Here is a 22,854-nt window from a genome sequence, read left to right on the forward strand (position 1 = left end):
GAAAGCACCTTTATGGTATTGGAAAGCACCTTTGTGGTATTGGAAAGCACCTTTGTGGTATTGGAAAGCACCTTTGTGGTATTGGAAAGCACCTTTGTGGTATTGGAAAGCACCTTTGTGGTATTGGAAAACACCTTTTTGGTATCTAAATTTGTAAAATCCTCAATTTTCATCCGATTGACTTGAAATTTGAAGAGGACTTGCATATATGGTCACTGAATTCAACCACCAAGTATATTTGTGGTCAACATAGGCCAAAAGGTCAACATAGGCCAAATTTCTAAAATAGACAATTTTCATCTGATTAACTTGAAATTTGAAGAGGACTTGCATATCTGGTCACTGAATTCAACCACCAAGTATTTTTGAGGTCAACATATGCCAAAAGGTCAACATAGGCCAAATTTCTAAAATCCTCAATTTTCATTCGATTAACTTGAAAATTGAACAGCATTTGCACATTGAGTCACTAAATAGGGAAACTAACTATTTTTGAGGTCAAAAGGTCAAAGGTCAACTCAAGGTTAACTTTCCAAAATCATCATTTTTCATCTGAAAAATCGTCACTTTTCTTCCTGTTGACCTGAGCTTTGATCAAGATTGTCAATTTTAATCCATGAAATGAACAATTTTTTTTTTCTTGCGGGGGGGGGGGGGGGGGGGGGATTTTGCAAGTATCGTGCTCTGCATGACGTCTTCTTTGTTACTTGTCCAAAAAAAAAAAAAAAAATTGCCAAGGATGTTGCTCACTCCGGTTTGTGGGTTTGTTTGTCTGTCCGCTCACTTATACTTGCTTACAGGTCACAATTTTAAACTGATCTACACCAAACTTCACCAAATGGTAGAGTTCGTGGTCCGACAACATCCTATATTTTTTTGGGTCAAAAGGTCAACGTAGGCCAAAGGTCAACCACTTTTTCAGATTTCTAAAATCCTCAATTTTCACCTGATTGACTTGAAATTTGAATAGGATATACATATCGGCTAACTGAATTCAACCACCAACTATTTTGGAGATCAGCATCGGCCAAAAGGGCAACATAGGCCAAAGGTCAACAACCATTTCAAATTTCTAAAATCCTCAATTTTCATCCGATTGACTTGAAATTTGAATAGGATTTACATATCGGCTAACTGTATTTTTGAGATCAGAATAGGCCAAAAGGTCAACATAGGCCAAAGGTCAACCACATTTTCCGAATTTCTAAAATCCTCAATTTTCATCCGATGACTTGAAATTTGAAAAGGATTTACATATTGGCTAACTGAATTCAACCACCAACTATTTATGAGATCAGCATAGGCCAAAAGGTCAACATAGGTCAAAGGTCAACCACTTTTTTCAAATTTCTAAAATCCTCAATTTTCATCCAATTGCTTGAAATTTGAAAAGGATTTACATATCTGCAAACTGAATTCAACCAGCAACTATTTTTGATAACAGCATAGGCCAAAAGGTCAACATGGGCCAAAAGTCAACAGCCATTTCAAATTTCTAAAATCCTCAATTTTCATCCGATTGACTTGAAATTTGAATAGGATTTACATATCGGTGAACTGAATTCAACCACCAACTATTTTTGAGATCAACATAGGCCAAAAGGTCAACATAGGCCAAAGGTCAACCACTTTTTTTTATTTTCTAAAATCCTCAATTTTCATCTGATTGACTTGAAATTTGAAGAGGATTTACATATCGGTGAACTGAATTCAACCCCCAACTATTTTTGAGATTAGTTTCGGCCAAAAGGTCAACAACAATTTCAAATTTCTAAAATCCTCAATTTTCATACGATTCACTTGAAATTTGAATGGGATATACACATCAGTTAACTGAATTCAACTAACAACTATTTTTGAGATCGACATAGGCCAAAAGGTCAAGATAGGCCCAAGGTCAATTTTTTGCCTTTTTCAAATTTCTAAAAGCCTCAATTTTCATCCGATTGACTTGAAATTTGAATAGGATTTTCATCTCAGCCAACTGAATTCAACCACCAACCATTTTTGAGGTTAAAAGGATGCTCTACTGAGTGCCATTCCACTTTGTTCTCTTTTGCCAAGTGTTGCTCTGTGAGTGATTTTTCATTTGTTTGTTTGTTTGTCTGTCTGCGCAGAATAAATATGATTTTCTCTGCAACCATTGGTCCGATTGACAGGAAATTTTCACCATCGGAGAACCCACCTGTATAATTTTTTAATGGTAATTATGACGTCATAGGTCACGTGGTTCGGCCGCCATCTTGGAAAAATCGAAAACATTTGCACCTCTATATCTCAGAAAGCGCTGAATAGAAAAATTTAGACATGGTTCATTGTAAAGAACGCTCCATGGGGAATAAAATATGTTAATGATGATGTCATAGGTGCCTCCATTATGACGTCATAATTCGACAAGTACAAAACTTCATCCTATCAAGATGAAATTTCTTGAGCGTCATGCAGGCATAAATTGGTGGAGAAAAAACGATAATGATGACGTCATCGGTCACGTGGTTCGGCCGCCATCTTGGAAAAACCGAAAAACTTTGCACCTCTATATCTCCGAAAGCGCTGAATAGAAAAAATTGAGACATGGCTCATTGTAAAGAACTCTCCATGGGGAATAAAATATGTTAAAGATGATGTCATAGGTGCCTCCATTATGACGTCATAATTCGACAAGTACAAAACTTAATCCGATCAAGATGAAATTTCTTGAGCGTCATGCAGGCATCAATTTGGTGGAGAAAAAAAAAATACTGACATCGATCACGTGGTTCGGCCGCCATATTTGTTTTAACACAAAAGCCTTAAAAACCACTGAAAATACATCCTGGCGAGGGTTTGCAATCTGATTGCTCGTTTTCTTGTTTTAAACATGTTTTGAACACGGACGTGTAGTTTCGCTTTACTTTGGCTCTGAATTCATCCAGATCGCACATGCAGAGATAAGTGAGATAATTGTTTTACTCTGTCTACCCGTCTGGTAGTTAAACAAAATGGAAAATCATTCCAAACAGGAAACTGACTGTTTTTAGCGATGTCATAAATAACACAAATAGGCGGTAAACTTCAGAATTCTTTTTTTTTTCTACGACCTTTATAATCTTAATTTTATTTCTATTGAATTACCGTATATACCTGAACACTGAAGAACACAAATCGTGTTTTTGTCACTTTCAAAAACCTCCTGTTCAGCAATACTTGGATAAAATATTACAGCATTTTACATCATCAGGACCAATCAAATTTGCCAATCTTACACCCGTCTGCCAGCAATTTGCCACTTGTAGACCCCGCCGATGTTCTTGTTTGTCAAGACTGCATGGGGTGAGTTGTTCTATGAACTCTCTAGTTGTCAAAGTTGCAACTTGTTCAACGGCACGGCACGGAACACGTTGTCATGTCATGTCATGGCACACGCCACATCATGGCACACGTCACATCATGGCACGGCATGGCACACGTCACATCATGGTACGGCATGGCACACGTCACATCATGGTACGGCATGGCACACGTCACATCATGGTACGGCATGGCACACGTCACATCATGGTACGGCATGGCACACGTCACATCATGGTACAGCATGTCACACGTTGTCATGTCACGTCATGTCATGTCATGGTACAGCATGGCACACGTCACATCATGTCATGTCATGGCACACGTCACATCATGGCACGGCATGGCACACGCCACATCATGGCACACGTCACATCATGGCATGGCATGGCACACGTCACATCATGGTACGGCATGGCACACGTCACATCATGGTACAGCATGTCACACGTTGTCATGTCACGTCATGTCATGGTACAGCATGGCACACATCACATCATGGTATGGCATGGCATGGCACATGTTAAGTCATTGCACACGTCATGTCACGTCACTTCATGGCTCGGCTCACTTTCCCCCCATCAACATCATTCATCTAAAGAAACTTCTGCGATAAATAGATGATTTTTTTCCCATCAACATCATTTATAAAGCAACTGATCAAACCTGATAAACCAAGACTTGTGAATATAGAAACGTTTTATTTTCCATTGTCACTTTGAAAAAATATCTAATTCTAAAATAATCATAACTTTTCTTTATGAACCAAAAGTAAATCCACAAGTCTGCGAGTTATATTGTTTCACAACTGTGCTGTGATGGTGGTGATTGGGAGGTGGTGGGCAGGGGGGTCGAGGGGGGGGGGGCTGTCATTTTGACGATCTTTCCTTCTAGATTGTATAAAATCACCACCATCTGATTTACCTTTTTCTCAATCATGACCCAATTGATGTTCTACTGACATCAGTGGCTTCTACTCAGACCCACGACATTTGGGATTCGCATCCCCGAGTTATCAGATCCTCAGAACCTGCAATCCCGATGGATCTGTGTTGTTTTTAGGTTTCTCTACATTAACAACGAACCTGTGTTCTGTGCTCTACCACAGGTGAACTCACACCCCGACACCAACAGGTCTTCAACTCGAACCAGTTCTTCAGTGGGATTTGCATTCCTGATCCTGAATATACGGTGAGCCGCATGACATCTTCATTAGAGTGTAAAGGGTCATCATTTTACATGTACAGTGAGAATGCAGGGAAATGGGATGGAGGTGCGAAATGGGATGGAGGTGCGAAATGGGATGGAGGTGCGAAATGGGATGGAGATGCGAAATGGGATGGAGGTGTGAAATGGGATGGAGGTGAGAAATGGGATGGAGGTGCGAAATGGGATGGAGGTGCGAAATGGGATGGAGGTGCGAAATGGGATGGAGGTGCGAAATGGGATGGAGGTGCGAAATGGGATGGAGGTGCGAAATGGGATGGAGGTGAGAAATGGGATGGAGGTGAGAAATGGGATGGAGGTGAGAAATGGGATGGAGGTGCGAAATGGGATGGAGGTGCGAAATGGGATGCAGGTGAGAAATGGGATGGAGGTGAGAAATGGGATGGAGGTGAGAAATGGGATGGAGGTGAGAAATGGGATGGAGGTGCGAAATGGGATGGAGGTGAGAAATGGGATGGAGGTGAGTGTGTGTGAGAGAGAATGAATGAGAATGAATGGAAGAGTGGGAAATGTCCCCCTTTTTGGATTTCTGTTGATACAAAGCAGACTGTCCTTTGTGCAGTACTTAGGAAACCTGGTTACCTGATAAGGAAAAATGCTGAATTATAGCTCATCATGTGGAGATTGTACTTGGTATTTCAATCTGAATTGCTCGGTTGATGTTTCCCAGGAAACCCTCAAAATGAAACTTCCAAATGTCACACCACAGGCGCTGACATTACTCAGGGTAGGTCCCCCTTCCATCCCCTCGCCCCTCCCAGCCCCAACCCCACAGTGTCGTAATTACCCAATAGTCATATTCCAGCATACACACTATCAATGCACCTTGAATTGAACAATAACACACTCGAACATTTGGGCACCCACTCATCTACAACTACTTTTTAAACCACCACATTGATTCCCATTTTCTTGTGGTGTGAGCTTGAGAGGGTTTGGGTTCAAGCCTTTCACGAACTTGCTGGCTAGGTTTGACGGTCGACTTGTGTGGTCGGAATTTGTTGAGGGTGCTGGGAGTAACTTGCCTCCTCTTCGGTGAAAAATACTGTGGGATGTTTATACCATCCACCAGCAACCAGGGCTGGCAGACAGGTGCTCTTGCTTATCGCTCTTCCGATGGATGGCACACACAATGATGCCTTGCCCTGCCTGTGTAACACCAGACCACCGGGTGATAGTTTGTAGCTGGGTCCAGATTCAAACCCAGACTAGACAGCTCAAAGGTACAGGTGTGCACACCTCTACGTCAGTGGTGGGAAACCTAAGCTAATCAGAGAGCCGCATGTCCCGCTTTCGAACAACTTTGCCCCAATTGCGTGACAAAATGATAGCCGGCAAAGCCGGTGTTGTGAATGAACGCGTACGTATTATGTTGAAAAGCCAGATTTTGCTGGATCCCTTGAGAATTTCGAAGCTTTGACGCACCCAATCGCTCAATGGAGGCCGCCATCTTGCGGATGCGGAAGTATGCATAACAAATTGAAAAAAGTTCAATAGGAGTTTGTTTCACCCGTCTTTTTGATTCACAATCTTATGCACCTCTAATTTGTAATTAAAATACTTTAAGACCAACCTCGGCCCACACGGGCCTGGTTATCTTCAACGAAAATCGTCACCAAACACCGGAACCAATGAGATTCGAGCATTTGAAAAAATATTTCAAAAACCAAATCACTCAATGGAGGCCGCCATCTTCCGGATGCGGAAGTATGCATTAAAAAAATGCGAAAAAGTTCAATAGGAGTTTGTTTCACCACCCGTCTTTGTTTGATTCACAATCTTATGCACCTCTAATTTGTAATTAAAATACTTCAAGACCAACCTCGTTCCCCGGGCCCACACGGGCCCTGGTTATCTTCAACGAAAATCGTCACCAATTACCGGAACCAATGAGATTCGAGCATTTGAAAAAATATTTCAAAGCTTATTACCGCGTTTCGGAGGCTGAAAACGGCGTCAAATATTCTAAAATTGACGAAGAATTATTTTTTAGAAATCTCGCGGCCGTAGGGGAAAGTTTTTCACGGCCGGAAATATCCGAAGTTGAGACGGAATTCACCGAATTAATCAAGAAGGAAATTTTATAAATTTTAATCTCACCCAGAATGCAAATGGTGTCATTTTGAACTAGGTACGGTACCTACTACACCTACCTACTACCAACTACCTAACCTACTGATGCCATAGTGATGGGTAAAATAGTGGCAAGAGGCTTTGGCTTCGCCGGCTCATTGCGGCTTTGCAGTCGGGTACCGGTACATTTAAACTTTAAAATAATTATAGATTACATTATAGAAACTTTAAGAATGTAATAAGCGATTAAACACGTTAATACAAAAGAAAAAGTATTTCAAGTCATAAATGTGCTTTACTTATTAATATGACTTTGGGTAGTTGAATTTGAATGCATCCATAATTATCAATGACTTCTGGGTGACCATATTTTGTGCAAAGCATTGACAGTGGCCATTATGTAAAACATTGATAGTGGCCATTTTGTAAAACATTGACAGTGGCCATTTTGTAAAACATTGATAGTGGCCATTTTGTAAAACATTGACAGTGGCCATTTTGTAAAACATTGATAGTGGCCATTTTGTAAAACATTGATAGTGGCCATTTTGTAAAACATTGATAGTGGCCATTTTGTAAAACATTGACAGTGGCCATTTTGTTAAACATTGACAGTGGCCATTTTGTTAAACATTGACAGTGGCCATTTTGTAAAACATTGACAGTGGCCATTTTGTAAAACATTGACAGTGGCCATTTTGTAAAACATTGATAGTGGCCATTTTGTAAAACATTGACAGTGGCCATTTTGTAAAACATTGACAGTGGCCATTATGTAAAACATTGACAGTGGCCATTATGTAAAACATTGACAGTGGCCATTATGTAAAACATTGACAGTGGCCATTATGTAAAACATTGATAGTGGCCATTTTGTAAAACATTGACAGTGGCCATTTTGTAAAACATTGATAGTGGCCATTTTGTAAAACATTGACAGTGGCCATTTTGTAAAACATTGATAGTGGCCATTTTGTAAAACATTGATAGTGGCCATTTTGTAAAACATTGACAGTGGCCATTTTGTTAAACATTGACAGTGGCCATTTTGTTAAACATTGACAGTGGCCATTTTGTAAAACATTGATAGTGGCCATTTTGTAAAACATTGACAATGGCCATTTTGTAAAACATTGATAGTGGCCATTTTGTAAAACATTGACAGTGGCCATTTTGTAAAACATTGACGGTGGCCATTTTGTAAAACATTGACAGTGGCCATTTTGTAAAACATTGACAGTGGCCATTTTGTAAAACATTGATAGTGGCCATTTTGTAAAACATTGACAGTGGCCATTTTGTAAAACATTGATAGTGGCCATTTTGTAAAACATTGACAGTGGCCATTTTGTAAAACATTGACAGTGGCCATTTTGTAAAACATTGACAGTGGCCATTTTGTAAAACATTGACAGTGGCCATTATGTAAAACATTGACAGTGGCCATTTTGTAAAACATTGACAGTGGCCATTTTGTAAAACAATGACAGTCGTCATTATGTAAAACATTGATAGTGGCCATTATGTAAAACATTGACAGTGGCCATTTTGTAAAACATTGACAGTGGCCATTTTGTAAAACATTGACAGTGGCCATTTTGTAAAACATTGACAGTGGCCATTTTGTAAAACATTGACAGTGGCCATTTTGTAAAACATTGACAGTGGCCATTTTGTAAAACATTGACAGTGGCCATTTTGTAAAACATTGAGAGTGGCCATTTTGTAAAACAATGGCACCATCTGGAGAAGGTGAAAGGTGGGCCTCAAGCAGTCTGCAGACCACAGGTTTTCCATCACGACTAAGCTATCCTGTCACCACAGGATCACCACCCCTAACATCCATTTACCACCAAGAAACAAATGCATCCTTATTGAAAGTTTTGCATTGAAACACAAAATATCCATGAAACTTGGACCATGAAAACCTCAACTCAACTCACACTAAGTATATTTACTGAAGACAAACATATTGTTTGGTGTCTGGCAAAGACGTTATTGGCCTTCTTCGTCATGTGGTGTATTTTGTGTGAACATCACTACATGCCAGCCATTCTGTATGCAATGAGTTGCCCAAGTTGGTTGTTGGGCGTCCTCTGCTATAGGCCTGTCTGCATCTGGACCCAAGTACACGCCAGTCCACCACGAAGTTGCTTGAACATCCCTTTTTGGAGTCTGAGCAGAGTAAGTGGATCAAGCAGCGGAAAGCACAGGTAAATTACCTTATTGAAATACCCCTTACACTAGTAGTGTAATAATGTTGCTTCTGGGACACCTCTGTTTAACATGGGAAATCCCTATCTAATGTCATTTACCCCCTTGTCTTTTTCAAAAATCATAAACACCTCTATTTCTCCCACCCTCATCTTTATGAACCTTTTGTCTGTAGTACCTATCCTTAATGTTGTTCATTAGACCACTCAAACACTACAAATATTTGTTTTCTCTTATAGACCTATCATCCTTCTTCTACATATCATCTGGCAGATTAATCTTTGACCCATTCACTTCCATATTAATTCTTTCCCTCCCTCATTGACCCTAAACACCTATATTTCTCTCACCCTGTTCTTTACGAACCTTCTAACCTTTTGACATGCTATCCTTATTCATTAGACCACTTAAACACCTGTGATCCTTCTGACCTTATGGACCTTTTAACCTTTTACTCTTAATATCATCTGGTGAATATAACCCACTCAAACAACGACCCTACAAATATTTGTTTATGCGTGGGAAATAATTTAATTCTCTTGCCACTCTCTTCACCATCTAATATATTAACAAAAAAGATGATTGAGTTTGGTTCTTTATTAAGATATTTTAACTGAGCTAAGATAAAATGGTAAACCTCCCTCAATGTTCTTGTTTGAGCGCCTCCAGTGCCACACACTTTTTGGTAGGCTCTGCCCACCTTTTGTTAAGCTCCGTCCACTTTTTGGAAAAACCCCGCCCACTTTTTGGTAAGCCACGCCCACCTTTTACTAAGCCCCGCCCACTTTTTGTTAAGCCACGCCCACTTTTTGCTATACCCCGCCCACTTTTGCTAAGCTCCGCCCACTTTTGCTAAGTCCCACCCACTTTATAAACTCTTCAGCATTGTATCATTTCCAGGTAATACATAACATCATTTTCAGGGAATTTCCATCACATCATTTCCAGTTAAGACACGCCCAGGGAATTTCCACAGGAAATGACACACACCCAGCCCTTCTTATAAAAGGCACCGACCACACAGGCTTTTTCAAACACGCTTTCTGCTTCACTTGAGAATGGACTCCTATGCCGAAATGGAATGGGATAACTTTGCTATTCCTTGGAGTCCTACTACCTGTGTAGCGCTCAACCTTCAGATTGATGAACTGGACTCGAACCTCTTGTCGATGGAGGAAATTGTATCTGAGCTACGAAATGAAAATTCTACTTTTAACACAACTTGGGATAAAGTTATTTTTTTGTTTGAAGATCTTTTGAACAACCAAGACCCACAGAACGAGTTCTACCTTGATGACCCAGCCAAAGAGTTATACCTTGGAGATCCACAAAATCCTGAAAAAGAGTTCTACCATGATGATACTTATTGTGAGTTATCAAAACAAAACCCACTGAACGAGTTCTACCTTGATGACCCAGCCAAAGAGTTATACCTTGGAGACTCACTAAATTTGGGAAAAACAAATTATGAGGTCTGCCTAGATGGTTCTAACTGTGGAGCCTACCTTGGAGACTCACTAAATTTGGGAAAAACAAATTATGAGGTTTGCCTAGATGGTTCTAACTGTGGAGCCTACCTTGGAGACTCACTAAATTTGGGAAAAACAAATTATGAGGTTTGCCTAGATGGTTCTAACTGTGGAGCCTACCTTGGAGACTCACTAAATTTGGGAAAAACAAATTATGAGGTTTGCCTAGATGGTTCTAACTGTGGAGCCTACCTTGGAGACTCACTAAATTTGGGAAAAACAAATTATGAGGTCTGCCTAGATGGTTCTAACTGTGGAGCCTACCTTGGAGACTCACTAAATTTGGGAAAAACAAATTATGAGGTCTGCCTAGATGGTTCTAACTGTGGAGCCTACCTTGGAGACTCACTAAATTTGGGAAAAACAAATTATGAGGTCTGCCTAGATGGTTCTAACTGTGGAGCCTACCTTGGAGACTCACTAAATTTGGGAAAAACAAATTATGAGGTTTGCCTAGATGGTTCTAACTGTGGAGCCTACCTTGGAGACTCACTAAATTTGGGAAAAACAAATTATGAGGTTTGCCTAGATGGTTCTAACTGTGGAGCCTACCTTGGAGACTCACTAAATTTGGGAAAAACAAATTATGAGGTCTGCCTAGATGGTTCTAACTGTGGAGCCTACCTTGGAGACTCACTAAATTTGGGAAAAACTAATTATGAGGTCTGCCTAGATGGTTCTAACTGTGGAGCCTACCTTGGAGACTCACTAAATTTCATAAAATTAGGAAAAGAGTTTTACCTTGGAGACTTTGAAAACTGGTTTCGTTTTGGAGACTCGGAATGGGGGTTTTGTTTTGATGACTCGGAATGTGATACCTATCTTGGAGGCTCAACAGGAATGTGGTTATACCTTGGGAACTTGGAAAGTTGGTTTTATTTTGGAGACTCTACCTGTGGGGTTCCTCTTGGAGACTCTTTGGATTCTAAAGCAATGAACAATGTTCTTTATTTAATGACGCTTGATTTAAGCAATATCAAGAAAGTTCGAGGAAGAAAATGCTGGAAAATTCTTTCTTCCCATTTCTACTTCTTCAAACTTAAAAGCCTTGAAAGACAGAATTGGAGGAAGAGGAAAAAAAAGAAGAAATACGTATTTAAAAAAGAAGAAAAGAAAGATTATGTTAGGGTTTGGGTGGGATTTTGAATGTGAGGGTTAGGGATGGGGTTGGGTTAGGGTTGGGATTTTGAATGTGAGGGTTAGGGTTGGGGTTGGGTTAGGGATGGGGTTGGGTTAGGGATGGGGTTGGGTTAGGGATGGGTTGGGTTAGGGTTGGGATTTTGAATGTGAGGGTTAGGGTTGGGGTTGGGTTAGGGATGGGATTGGGTTAGGGTTGGGATTTTGAATGTGAGGGTTAGGGATGGGGTTGGGTTAGGGATGGGGTTGGGTTGGGGATGGGGTTGGGTTAGGGATGGGGTTGGGTTAGGGATGGGGTTGGGTTAGGGATGGGGTTGGGTTGGGGATGGGGTTGGGTTAGGGATGGGGTTGGGTTAGGGATGGGGTTGGGTTAGGGATGGGGTTGGGTTAGGGATGGGGTTGGGTTGGGGATGGGGTTGGGTTAGGGATGGGGTTGGGTTAGGGATGGGTTGGGTTAGGGATGGGTTTGGGTTAGGGATGGGGTTGGGTTAGGGTTTGTATATTATTATGACTCACTCGCACATACACACACACACAAAAGTTAAGCCCCAACTAAAAAGTTGTGGGATTCTGTGTTTGGGGTTCACAGATTTAAAAACGTATCCCCATTATACACACACAAAAGTTAAGCCCCAACTAAAAAGTTGTGGGATTCTGTGTTTGGGGTTCACAGATTTAAAAACGTATCCCCATTATACACACACAAAAGTTAAGCCCCAACTAAAAAGTTGTGGGATTCTGTGTTTGGGGTTCACAGATTTAAAAACGTATCCCCATTATACACACACAAAAGTTAAGCCCCAACTAAAAAGTTGTGGGATTCTGTGTTTGGGGTTCACAGATTTAAAAACGTATCCCCATTACATTTTATTTATTTATTTATTATTTTCAAGGGTATTATCTGCTTACTTGTGTTTTTTGTAATTCTTGTGAGTAAAATGAACCCAAGATTTCTTCTCCATTTAAATCATATAATTTGTAGGTCCAAGGGACTGTATCCATTACATCAATGATTTTAAATAATTCACGAGTCCATTTTTGTGTATAACCTTTCTCAAAATGACTTTTCCATTTGTATATTCTTACAATATCACCAACTTTAAACTTGGGCTTTCTCAAATTAATCTCCTTTTCATATTCTAATTTTGTAAATGTTTCTGATGGTTTTGATTGTGTTGATGAATGAACTGTATTATTGTAATTATCTACAATATCCTGAATTAAATACACCCATTTTTGAGAACCGAGTTGTGTGAATTTTTTATATAATTTCTCTTTTAAAGTACGATTAAAACGCTCAATAACAACTGCCTTTCCTTCATTAAAGGTGCTGTATAATTTAATACCCTTCCCCTTAAGAAATTTCATGAATATTTTGTTATAGAACTCTGTTCCCTCATCAGTCCATAACTTCTTTGGTTTCCTTTTATCCCGATCAAATATTAGCTTAAAGGCTAACATTAAAGTATCACCCCTTTTATTTTTTAAAGGGACAACCCAGGCAAATCTACTCCTCAAATCAATAACGGTTAAAGCATACCTGTATCCCCTGTCATTATTCAATTCAATTAAATCAGCGGACCATATGTGGTCAGTGTATTTAGAATAAACCTTCCTTCTTTTAAACTTTGTGATTATAGGTTTGTGTAATTCTTCAGCCAAAAGCTCCTCAGTCTTGATGGCATCATTAGAGCCTAATAGTTTTTTGAGGAATAACCAAGACCAAGTTTCAATTTAGCATTTATCAAATTTCTCACAATAAACCTATCAACTTTCTCTCTCAACGTTGGATTTTGTATCAAAGACAAATTATACAACATTTCGCTGTCGGCTTTATGTTTTTCAGTCAACGTAGTGGTTTTCCCATAAGCAATATCATGCTTCATACACACTTCGTCAACCCTATTTGTAGGTTTAGACCAAGGTTTAGGATTGTCAGCCTCATCTAATCTTTTATCCAAGTTTGTTCCTGGACCACAGAAAGAATACCCTGGAAGGTGTAATTCCCCTGGAATTCCAGTTGTTGTAAATTTACTTCCTGACAGAAACTTTTGTATGTCTCCTCCTCTTTTAGGAGAGATGAATTGGCACTTTTTAGAGCCACATACTTGACATATTCCTTTTTGATAAACTCTATTATTTTTAGCTTTAACATAAGAGATATTTTTAGATTTAGTTTTCTTTTTACATTTGAGACAATAACTCATATTTATTTATCAGAAAAATTCCGACAGAGTATCAAAACCTTTTTGGTTTTCAACATATACATTTCAATCTTTATTTTTAAAACATAAAGAATCCTAAGGAATGCCTTCACTCTCTCCTCCATTTATTTACAAATAAAAACTAACTAAAGTCAATGACACCAACATCATCAATCACATAATCTTTTCCTTCTTCTTCTTCTTCTTCTTCACCACTTTCTCGTTTAAATCTCTGAAATTGAAGACATTGACGTTCTTATTTTTGAAACCATTATCTTCATAAGAGTTGTTAATTCTTTAATTTCCTCTTCGGTGCGTTGAGATTGATTTATTTGCTTTAATACACTCAATCTTTTATGAATCTCAGTGATTTCCATCTTTTTATATTTTTCCTCCCTCTCTCTTTGCTCCCTCTCCTCCTCCTCCATTTTCTCCCTCTCCTCCTTCTCCTTTTTCTCCCTTTTCTCCCTTTCCTCCTTCTCCCTTTTCTCCCTTTCCTCCTTCTCCTTTTTCTCCCTCTCCTCCTTCTCCTCCTTTTTCTCCCTCTCCTCCTTCTCCTCCCTCTCCCTTTCCTCCTTCTCCTTTTTCTCTCTTTCCTCCTTCTCTTCTTCAACTCCTTCCTCATCCCTTGCTACCCTTGAGTTTGAACCCCAAAGAATATTATACATATACTCATCTGGATTTTGAGATATTCTTGTATCTATAATTATTTTTCTCATAATAGGATACCAATAAGATTTGTTGACGATTTCTAAAAGAGTTTTATATTTCATAACTTTGAGAAGTTCATTTTTATTTAATATTTTAAACAAGTCTCTATTTGTGGGTTTAACAATATCAGTATAAGGCCAGTTTTTTATGACAAAATTCCCATGTATATGCTCCAAATCATAAGGTATGTAATACCGAGCACCCTTTTCTTGTAGGTATCCTTGAATACAAAAATTATAATTCTCTTGTAGTCTTCTTCCTGCCATTTATGTATCAGAAATATATGTGAGATTAATATTATGACAGGTAATACCACCCCATCTTCCCACTACCAAATCGGTTTGTATTCCTCGGCTTTCTATCCTTATCTCATTACCTTCCTTCTTTGTCATGCGAACCATCGCTATACTATCATATATTTTTATTTTCTTAAAATCACGTATTTGTTGTTTACTAATTGTACTTCCACATAAATCCTTATCTTCACCAAGTGGATAATATTCTTCTTTACGAGACTGATTTAAATCATGTAGGTCTTCTATGTTTATTGAAAAAGACCAATTATACCCTAAATCAGGCATATCATACCCCCATTTATTAATTCGCATATTAACTAAATGTCCTTCTTTATAAAATTTAATTGTAAGCAGGTAGTTAAATTCAATGAGGAAAGGTGTATGGTCAGTATAACCAGGTGTTGTGGTTGTAAATTTTACTTGTTTCACAAAACGTGCTGTTTTCTTTAAAGATATATATTGTGATAAATCACTGAATCTAATCAAGTCATTCGCATCTGTAGGGTTTGGATAATTGATTAATTTATAAGTATTCTTCATATTAATATTTTTACTTACACTATATTTTTGTCGTTCAGCCTGTGCCTTTGTATAATAATTTGATAAATCAATATCCTGAGAGGATTTTCCAAAGATAGAACCATCTTTTCCAACATAGGTCATTTATATTAGATAAAAAATGATATCATAAAAATTTTCATTATTGTTGAGTTGAAATAATACATATAAACATAATTGGCCACAACATTTAGAATTAATTTCTTGAACTTGGAATGTTTGATAAACACCATTCTGTAAGAATTGTATTACTTCAACAGGTGGTGGCATACCATAACTATCAAAATAATATTTATCCTGACTATTATGAATACAAACCCAATGAGAACCATTCTGTGTGTCTAAATTCATAATAATATTCTTTGTATTCTTATTTATATGTGTTAATTCATCTCTCATACAAATAACCACATTATCAATTTTTAGTGTTTTACAATACTTAGCTAGTTCTATATTTGACGTTGTATTCTTTCCAAATTGTTTAAACCATTTATCCATTTATTTATGAGAAAGATACAATCCATTACCCCGTTTAGTTAGTTTAACACCCGCTTGAGCGATAGAGGAAAGCATATCTCCAACCAACAATCTAGCTTTATCAGGTAGACTTTCAAGTTTTTGAGCAAAATCTACAATTACACCACTTCCACTAATTTGTTTCTCCAACTCCTTGTTATGTCTTTCCAATTCTTTTTGAGCTTTTAGTTGTGCCTTCCTTTCGTTAGCAGTTTTTACCGCTGCTGAAATACCACCAGTCAATGCTCCCGCCGCACTTAAACCAGCAAATAAAGGAATTAGAAACGGGAGAAATCCTCCTCTTGACTCATCTATTGAATATTTCTTTAACATAGGTTTCGTCATTTTAATTTTAAGTGATCCAACATCATTTAGTGTTTTTACTTGTGTGTGTGTGAGTAAAACATCAATTCTTACAGCTCCTTTTCTTTGAATTGTATTAACATTAATAATACAAGGCTTTTGATTTTGAATACAAGATGTTAATTTATTAAGATTGATTTGATTAACATATACCCCAACCATTTATTTATGAGAAAAAACCTATGTGATATTAATCATAACACCATTATCTGTATTAATCTGTAATTCTGTTTCCTCCAAAAGCAAACAATATGCATTAACCTCTTCACTCTCCCCTCTTTCAATGTATAGAGAAGTATCCACTCGATTAGACTTTATAGTTTCCTTTTGAGAACTCAGGTCAATTGCGTAGATTGTATAAAGTTTTTGAAACGCAACCATATCCAAAATAGGATCATTATTACCATTACTTTCACACACCTTTTGGTAGGACTTGTAGGCTTCCGCATAATCATTTTTTTCCCAATCAATTTCCAATCTATCTCGCGGATAAAATGTGCCATCAAGAGAAACCCGAAGTTGTTTCACCTTAGCATTATCACTCAGCGCATTATTCTTATTAGTACCGTCCTCTCCATCTGGTTTTTAAAAAATGAGCCAGAGGTATCGTGGCTTTCCTTGAAGAACACCCAAATTCCAAGTGTAGGTAGTGTGTTCCAGTTTAACGTGTTGACATCTTCTTTTAAGGTATGATACATTTAGCGGTTTCTTTGAGTTAAGTCTTCTATTTAACATCTCTTCCGTTTTAAGATTAGGAGTATATTCACTGATATACCAACACAAATCATTAATAACAAATTTATTGTTGTCTCCAAAAGCATTTTCATCCCCAAAAAGCAACCTATTTACATTATCATTCCTTTGTAGTTGAAATCTAATTTTAAGACCATACAAAACTTTATCATAATCGCAAAATCCAAATATACCTTTAAGAGGTACTGCTACGGTAAAACTATTCACTGCTTTTGTTTCATCATTATACATTGACTTCCTTTGACTATAACCAGGGTCTGCGTTTGTACCCGTTGACATATCAGGAATAAAACCTTCAACAGCTCCCTTACCCATTCTATCACTAAACGAATATAGTGTAAATTTCATCATTTCAGATGTAGCAGAGACATAATCAACCGCTTCAACCTCTTGTGTTCCAATATACAGGCGGACACTGTCAAACATTTTCCAGAAGAAATCATTTACGAGTGTAGCATTAGTATTATTCGCAGCCTTAGTGAATTTAAATTTACACAGCAAGAAACTATCAGCTATATTCAAGTAAGTTTGTTGATTATTTATTTCAAAACTTTTTGTTCCGTTTGAATTCCAGTCTGTTCCTGTTATAGCATTTACCTTAAAATAGTCTTCCTTTTTAGTGGAGTTTGAAATGATAATCGTATCATCCAAATCATAGATACTATCAATCGCTTCCATACTTGTATTTATATAGCATTAAAATTGTTGAAACCCTGACCCAAGTATTTTAATGATTTTTTGTCGTTCTTGTGAAGATAGTTGAGTTTTACCTTTTTTTATTTCTTTGATTGCTTGTAATTTATGAGACTCCTTTTGAGCATCTTTTATACTCTTTATAGCACCCGCAACGGAGCCCACGGCAGAAGCAGTTGAACCAATTAGGTCTTTATGTTTAAGGATGGTTGAACCAATACCCATTAGAGTATCAATTATCCCATCTCCTTTATTTCGAAATTGATGACCTACACCTCGTTGTCTCTTAGGTTTATAGTATCCTCTACCCACATACCTTGTATAGTCTGGTGAAAGGAACATGCCCTCCCCTGTAATTATTTTATATTTTCCCAACTCGTGTTTTCTCACAATAACCATTATTTATTTATTGAAAAACTTCACGTAGGTGAATTCTGATGGATATAATTTCATCATTAAAGGATATCATACGATTATCTTGGTCGGTTATCCTAAAATTTACTCTGTATATGGTTTTTCCTGACACAGGTAAATAGACAAGATTTTTTGGTTCCATATTAAATTTATAACCAATCGGGGTTGAGTATGCACTGAATGAAAATATTGTATTTGTTCTTATTCCATCGTTATAAGCACCATCAATCAAATCACAATGAATTAATACTGAATTTATACCGGAGGATATTTGGATAACATTATCACTGTAAAACGTCCCGTTATTTTCAATCTTTTTTGAAGAGAAACCCAATAGCTCTCTAAACGAATTTTCAATCGTGAAATCAACTTTATAATTATTTTTAAGTTTAATAGTTGATTTTGAAGTGTGTTTTTGAATATCTATTACAATATTTTTTGGTTCATCACCTTTTTCTTTCATAAGGCGAGAGACTTCTGAAGATATTTGAGAAATCTCGTAAGCTCCAGGTGAAACAGTTATAGTTTTATATCCACTTCCTGGATTATAACTAAACTTGCTGTTTTTCTCTGTGATATTAAACAAGGTATTATAAGTTTCCATCGACAATAAAGATGCCTCATATGAGGTAAGGGGGTCAAGTTGTAGTGGGTAAGGGAATGAAGCTGTGTAATCGCTCGTTGTGAAATTAAAACTAAGAATTGTGCTTCTCATCTTATTTAATATCTAATAAAATATCTTTGTATTGACATTTATTAATTATTTTCATATTCATCAACTGATCTAAAATGGCTGAGGATTCATTAAAACAATTGTTGTTTCCAGCCTTCTTACTACCTAACAACAATAATAGCCTATTAACTAATTGTGATGGGTCATTTGGAAGAAAACTAACACCCGAACCAAGCTTACTTAAAGCATCAATAATATGTTTCTCCTTCTCATTCTTCTTACTTTTACCAGCAACAGAAACTCCATAATCAAGTGTATTTAACAACTCAATATATACCCTATCTTCCTCTCTTTCCATATCAAGTGGTTCCTCAAAATATTTTGAACCGCTGAATCCGGGGTTTGTTAGAAGAAACATTAATCTTGGAGTTAATTTAACATTTGGTTGAGTAGAACTCAAGAACATCAATTCATCATTAAATATCAATACCTTTTCTTCCACAAGATGAAACACTGCTGGTTCTTCTGTTGGAATGAGACCTGCTCTGGTTTTTGAACCCGCCGAATATTCATTGTTTTGAAGAGCTTCCACAACATAATTAGGGGGTTGATTTACCTGCTCAAGTTTCCGAAATAATCCCTCGTCATCATATTCTAATTCACCAAGTTCTTGTTTTGTTATCTGACTAAAATCTTTGAGCATTTGAAGTTTTTTCGGAGTAAATTCTACCGTGGGAACTGTAGGTGAGTGTTGAGTTTTCAAAAGTGGTTTAAAGAATTTCTCTTGTTTTCTTTCAAAGGCTTCTTCACCAGTTAGTTTCTGTCTCCGTTTCTTCTTTATCTCTTCCTGTTGTTTAACAACTTTTGAAACTAATTGTTGATGTTCCTTAAACTTTCTTTCTCTTTCTTCGGTATTCATTTTCTGTATTTATTTATTGAAAAATATCATTTAGTATCTCATCTTGTTTCACAACAATATATTTATATTTTCCAATCGTGTGTTTCATATAATTTTCAAATTCTTTTTTACTACATAACGTAGAGCAATTATCTCTCCAAAAATTATTTACATCTATTGAATTTAACTTAAATAAAATAAAAGTATTGGCATTGTTTCTTATTGAGCGTCGAGGGAGTTGAAAATATGATTGACTAAGATATATACAATTACAAGAAGAATGTCTCCCTCTTGTATAGTAGCTATCCATTACTGTTTGGTTTCTCTCATTAACACAATCATCAAAGATGACGAGGTTCTTTTTTGATTTATCTAAATCTTGAGGTGAAGGTATATCATCCGTATTATCACTGAGAATACAAGTTATGGGTTTCGATTTTGATTTCTGTGTATCACAAAATAATTGTATTATATCTTCAATATTATAATCATTCAGTTTGTTTTGAAGTTTAAATAAACCGATAATGTCTTCCTTTTTAAGACCTGCATTAAAACCCTGTGAGAGTAGTTGATACTCGGGTTGAAAACTTGACTTTGTAAAAATTATTAAATTATCATAATCTAAAAAATTAGGACCAAGGAGCATCTTTAAAAGTAAACAGGTTTTCCCACATCCGCTTGAACCAACTATTAGACATCTCAATGAATTTGGAATGTTTTTATGGTTATTAAACTTTATCTTATTTTCCCAAACGGGTAAAAAATCATTCATTTATATATTTGGAAAACAAGTCATCTAACTTTTTTTGAGCTATTTTAGAAACTCTATATTTTATCCTGAGTTCGGGTTTAATTTCAAAATAATTCATTATTTTATTTATATAGTATCTTGTATTAACATTTCCATTAAAATTATTTTGAATAATAAATATCATTAAACCCTTATACATTTCCTCAATACAAAGAGTCTCTTTCCTTGTAAGAAATGGTGTATTATCACCATAATGCTTAACATTCATCTCTCTTATTAATCTTGTAAAGTAATTCATTTTTGGTTCTAATTTAAAAGAGTTATATGTTTTTTTATATTTCTTATTATCATTAATTAGAATATAATCACAGAATAAACATTGTTTATATGAACCCTCATTATTAAGCCCTATTCTATCACAAGCTGGACAATTCTCTAATTTATCATATGGAGAGTCTGGAAATTCTAAATATCCTTCAGAACTTATCATATTTATATAGTAAATTTTTACTTAAACTAAACGCAAGTTTATTCATTAATAAATACAATGTTTCAAAGCACAAAAGACAAATTTCAATCAATCTCTACTTCGGTGGAAGATATAGAAAAATATGTCAAAGATGTTAAATTGAACAAAGATAAATATGGAAATTTTTGGGTAAAACCATTTATGGAAAATAACATGAGCCCCTCTATTTCATTTAAAGGAAGAGCTCTAACTATACCTGGAAAGACATCCATTAAAGTAAATCTAACAAAAGTTTCTCCTCTACTCCTGGCAATTTATTCAAAGCTTGAAAAAGTGATTGACCACGATACTTTGAAAAAGAATGATAAGACCATTAATAATTCTAGAGGAGACATTTGTATTTTCTTTAATAATCCAAAGGGTGTAGATCTAAGTAAAATGAATGATGTTAATATTTCTGGTGAAATGTCATTTCGTTCTATGATAGTTAGAGATTATTTAAAGATAACTTTTGATATTAAAAATGTAGAGATTGAATCCGTTAATGAAAGAAAGTATATTGGTATAGATGGAAAGGTTTTTTCTGCTAATTAAATATGAGTCATTACAGCAGTGAAGATTTTACTATTTCATTGAACTCGGACGATAGTGATGATAGTATTTCATTGAACTCGGACGATGGTGATGATAGTATTTCATTGAACACAGATGATAGTTATGATACTAATAGTTTGTGCTCAAATGATAGTTATGAGAGTAGCTTTATTGATGACTCTGAGTATGATTCTGAGTATTCATGTGATAGTTATGACTTAGATGATTCTGAGTGAAAAAGTGTTTTAGTTTAAGCACAGCGATATATATAAAACGGAGCTGTAAAGCTCAAAAGTGTTTTATTTTAAGCACAGTGATATATATAAAACACCACGTTTTCTCACGCTATAAATATGGTTTATTGTGATACTTGCGAGAAGGAAGTAAAATATTATAAACAACATATTCTCACCGCAAAACATACATACAACATTTTAAACAAACTTTCCCCTCTTCCACCTGAAACAAAACACTGTTCTACATGTAATAAAAATATCCTCAAGAAAGGCTTCAAAATACATCTTAAAACAAATCTACATTTATCAAATTTTATCACAACTAAAAACTCTGATGGAGCATTCAAAGGACATATTAAAATAAGAGTCTTTAACTTCAAACCTCCTGAACCAGAGTCTATAGTTGATGCTGTAGAAATAGTTAAACCTGCTGTTCAAACGTTGATTGAAAAAACACTAAAGGAAATGAAACCACTTAAATTTTATATGGGAGTAAAATTAGAAATGACAAAGGATGAAGGAGTTATAGATGCACCATACATGAGAACTGAGCCACACTTTATATCTTCATATCAAGATTTTAAAACATCAGGAGTCTATGATGAACTTATTAAACAAGAGCAAGATGTGGATAATTCAATCGTAGGAAGTGGATTCAATATAGGAAAAATTATTTACATAGACATTCATATTCTTAAATCAGATCCTCTAAAAGCTTCTTCTTACATTGATTTACCCAGTGTTATCAAAAATAGAAAAGCAGTTATCAATATCAAAAATAAAGACAATAAATGTTTTCTCTGGTCTATTTTAGCACACTTACATCCTCCACATTTTCATGATGAAAGAGTATCTCATTATAAAAAATATGAGAATACATTAAATACGAAAGATCTAAAGTTTCCGATGACTTTAAATGATATTCCTAAATTTGAAAAGATGAATAATTTATCAGTTAATGTTTATGGTCTAACAGAAACAAACAACATTCAGGTTTTAAAGCTTTCTGACAATTGTAAACAAACTCATATTAATCTTCTATATTTTAATTCAGACGAAAATTCACATTATACATACATCAAAGATATTGCTAAATTAATAAAACCACAAGTCTGTAAGAGAACAAATAAAATATATATTTGTTTGCGTTGTCTTAACTTCTTCAATTCACAAGAAAGATTAGATAAACATTCAAATTATTGTGGCGAACATAAA

At 36.2% G+C, this 22,854-nt stretch overlaps 1 protein-coding gene across 2 annotated transcripts in view; it reads left to right on the forward strand.

The window, feature by feature from the left end:
• Nucleotides 1-22,854, forward strand: part of LOC137437452 (cyclin-dependent kinase-like 1) — a 60,842-nt gene that overhangs the window by 18,077 nt on the left and 19,911 nt on the right. The window contains exons 6-8 of one of the 2 annotated variants that reach the window (XM_068131790.2): nt 4,439-4,521; nt 5,228-5,284; nt 8,736-8,843. In XM_068131790.2, coding sequence (XP_067987891.1) covers nt 4,439-4,521; nt 5,228-5,284; nt 8,736-8,843 — 248 coding nt within the window. Of the gene's footprint in view, nt 1-4,438; nt 5,149-5,227; nt 5,285-8,735; nt 8,844-22,854 lie in introns of those variants that run through there. The other variant, XM_078766852.1, reaches the window with a different exon arrangement.

Source organism: Myxine glutinosa, chromosome 12 (genome assembly GCF_964187855.1).
Source record: "Myxine glutinosa chromosome 12, kmMyxGlut1.1, whole genome shotgun sequence".
NCBI classification, from domain to species: domain Eukaryota; kingdom Metazoa; phylum Chordata; class Myxini; order Myxiniformes; family Myxinidae; genus Myxine; species Myxine glutinosa.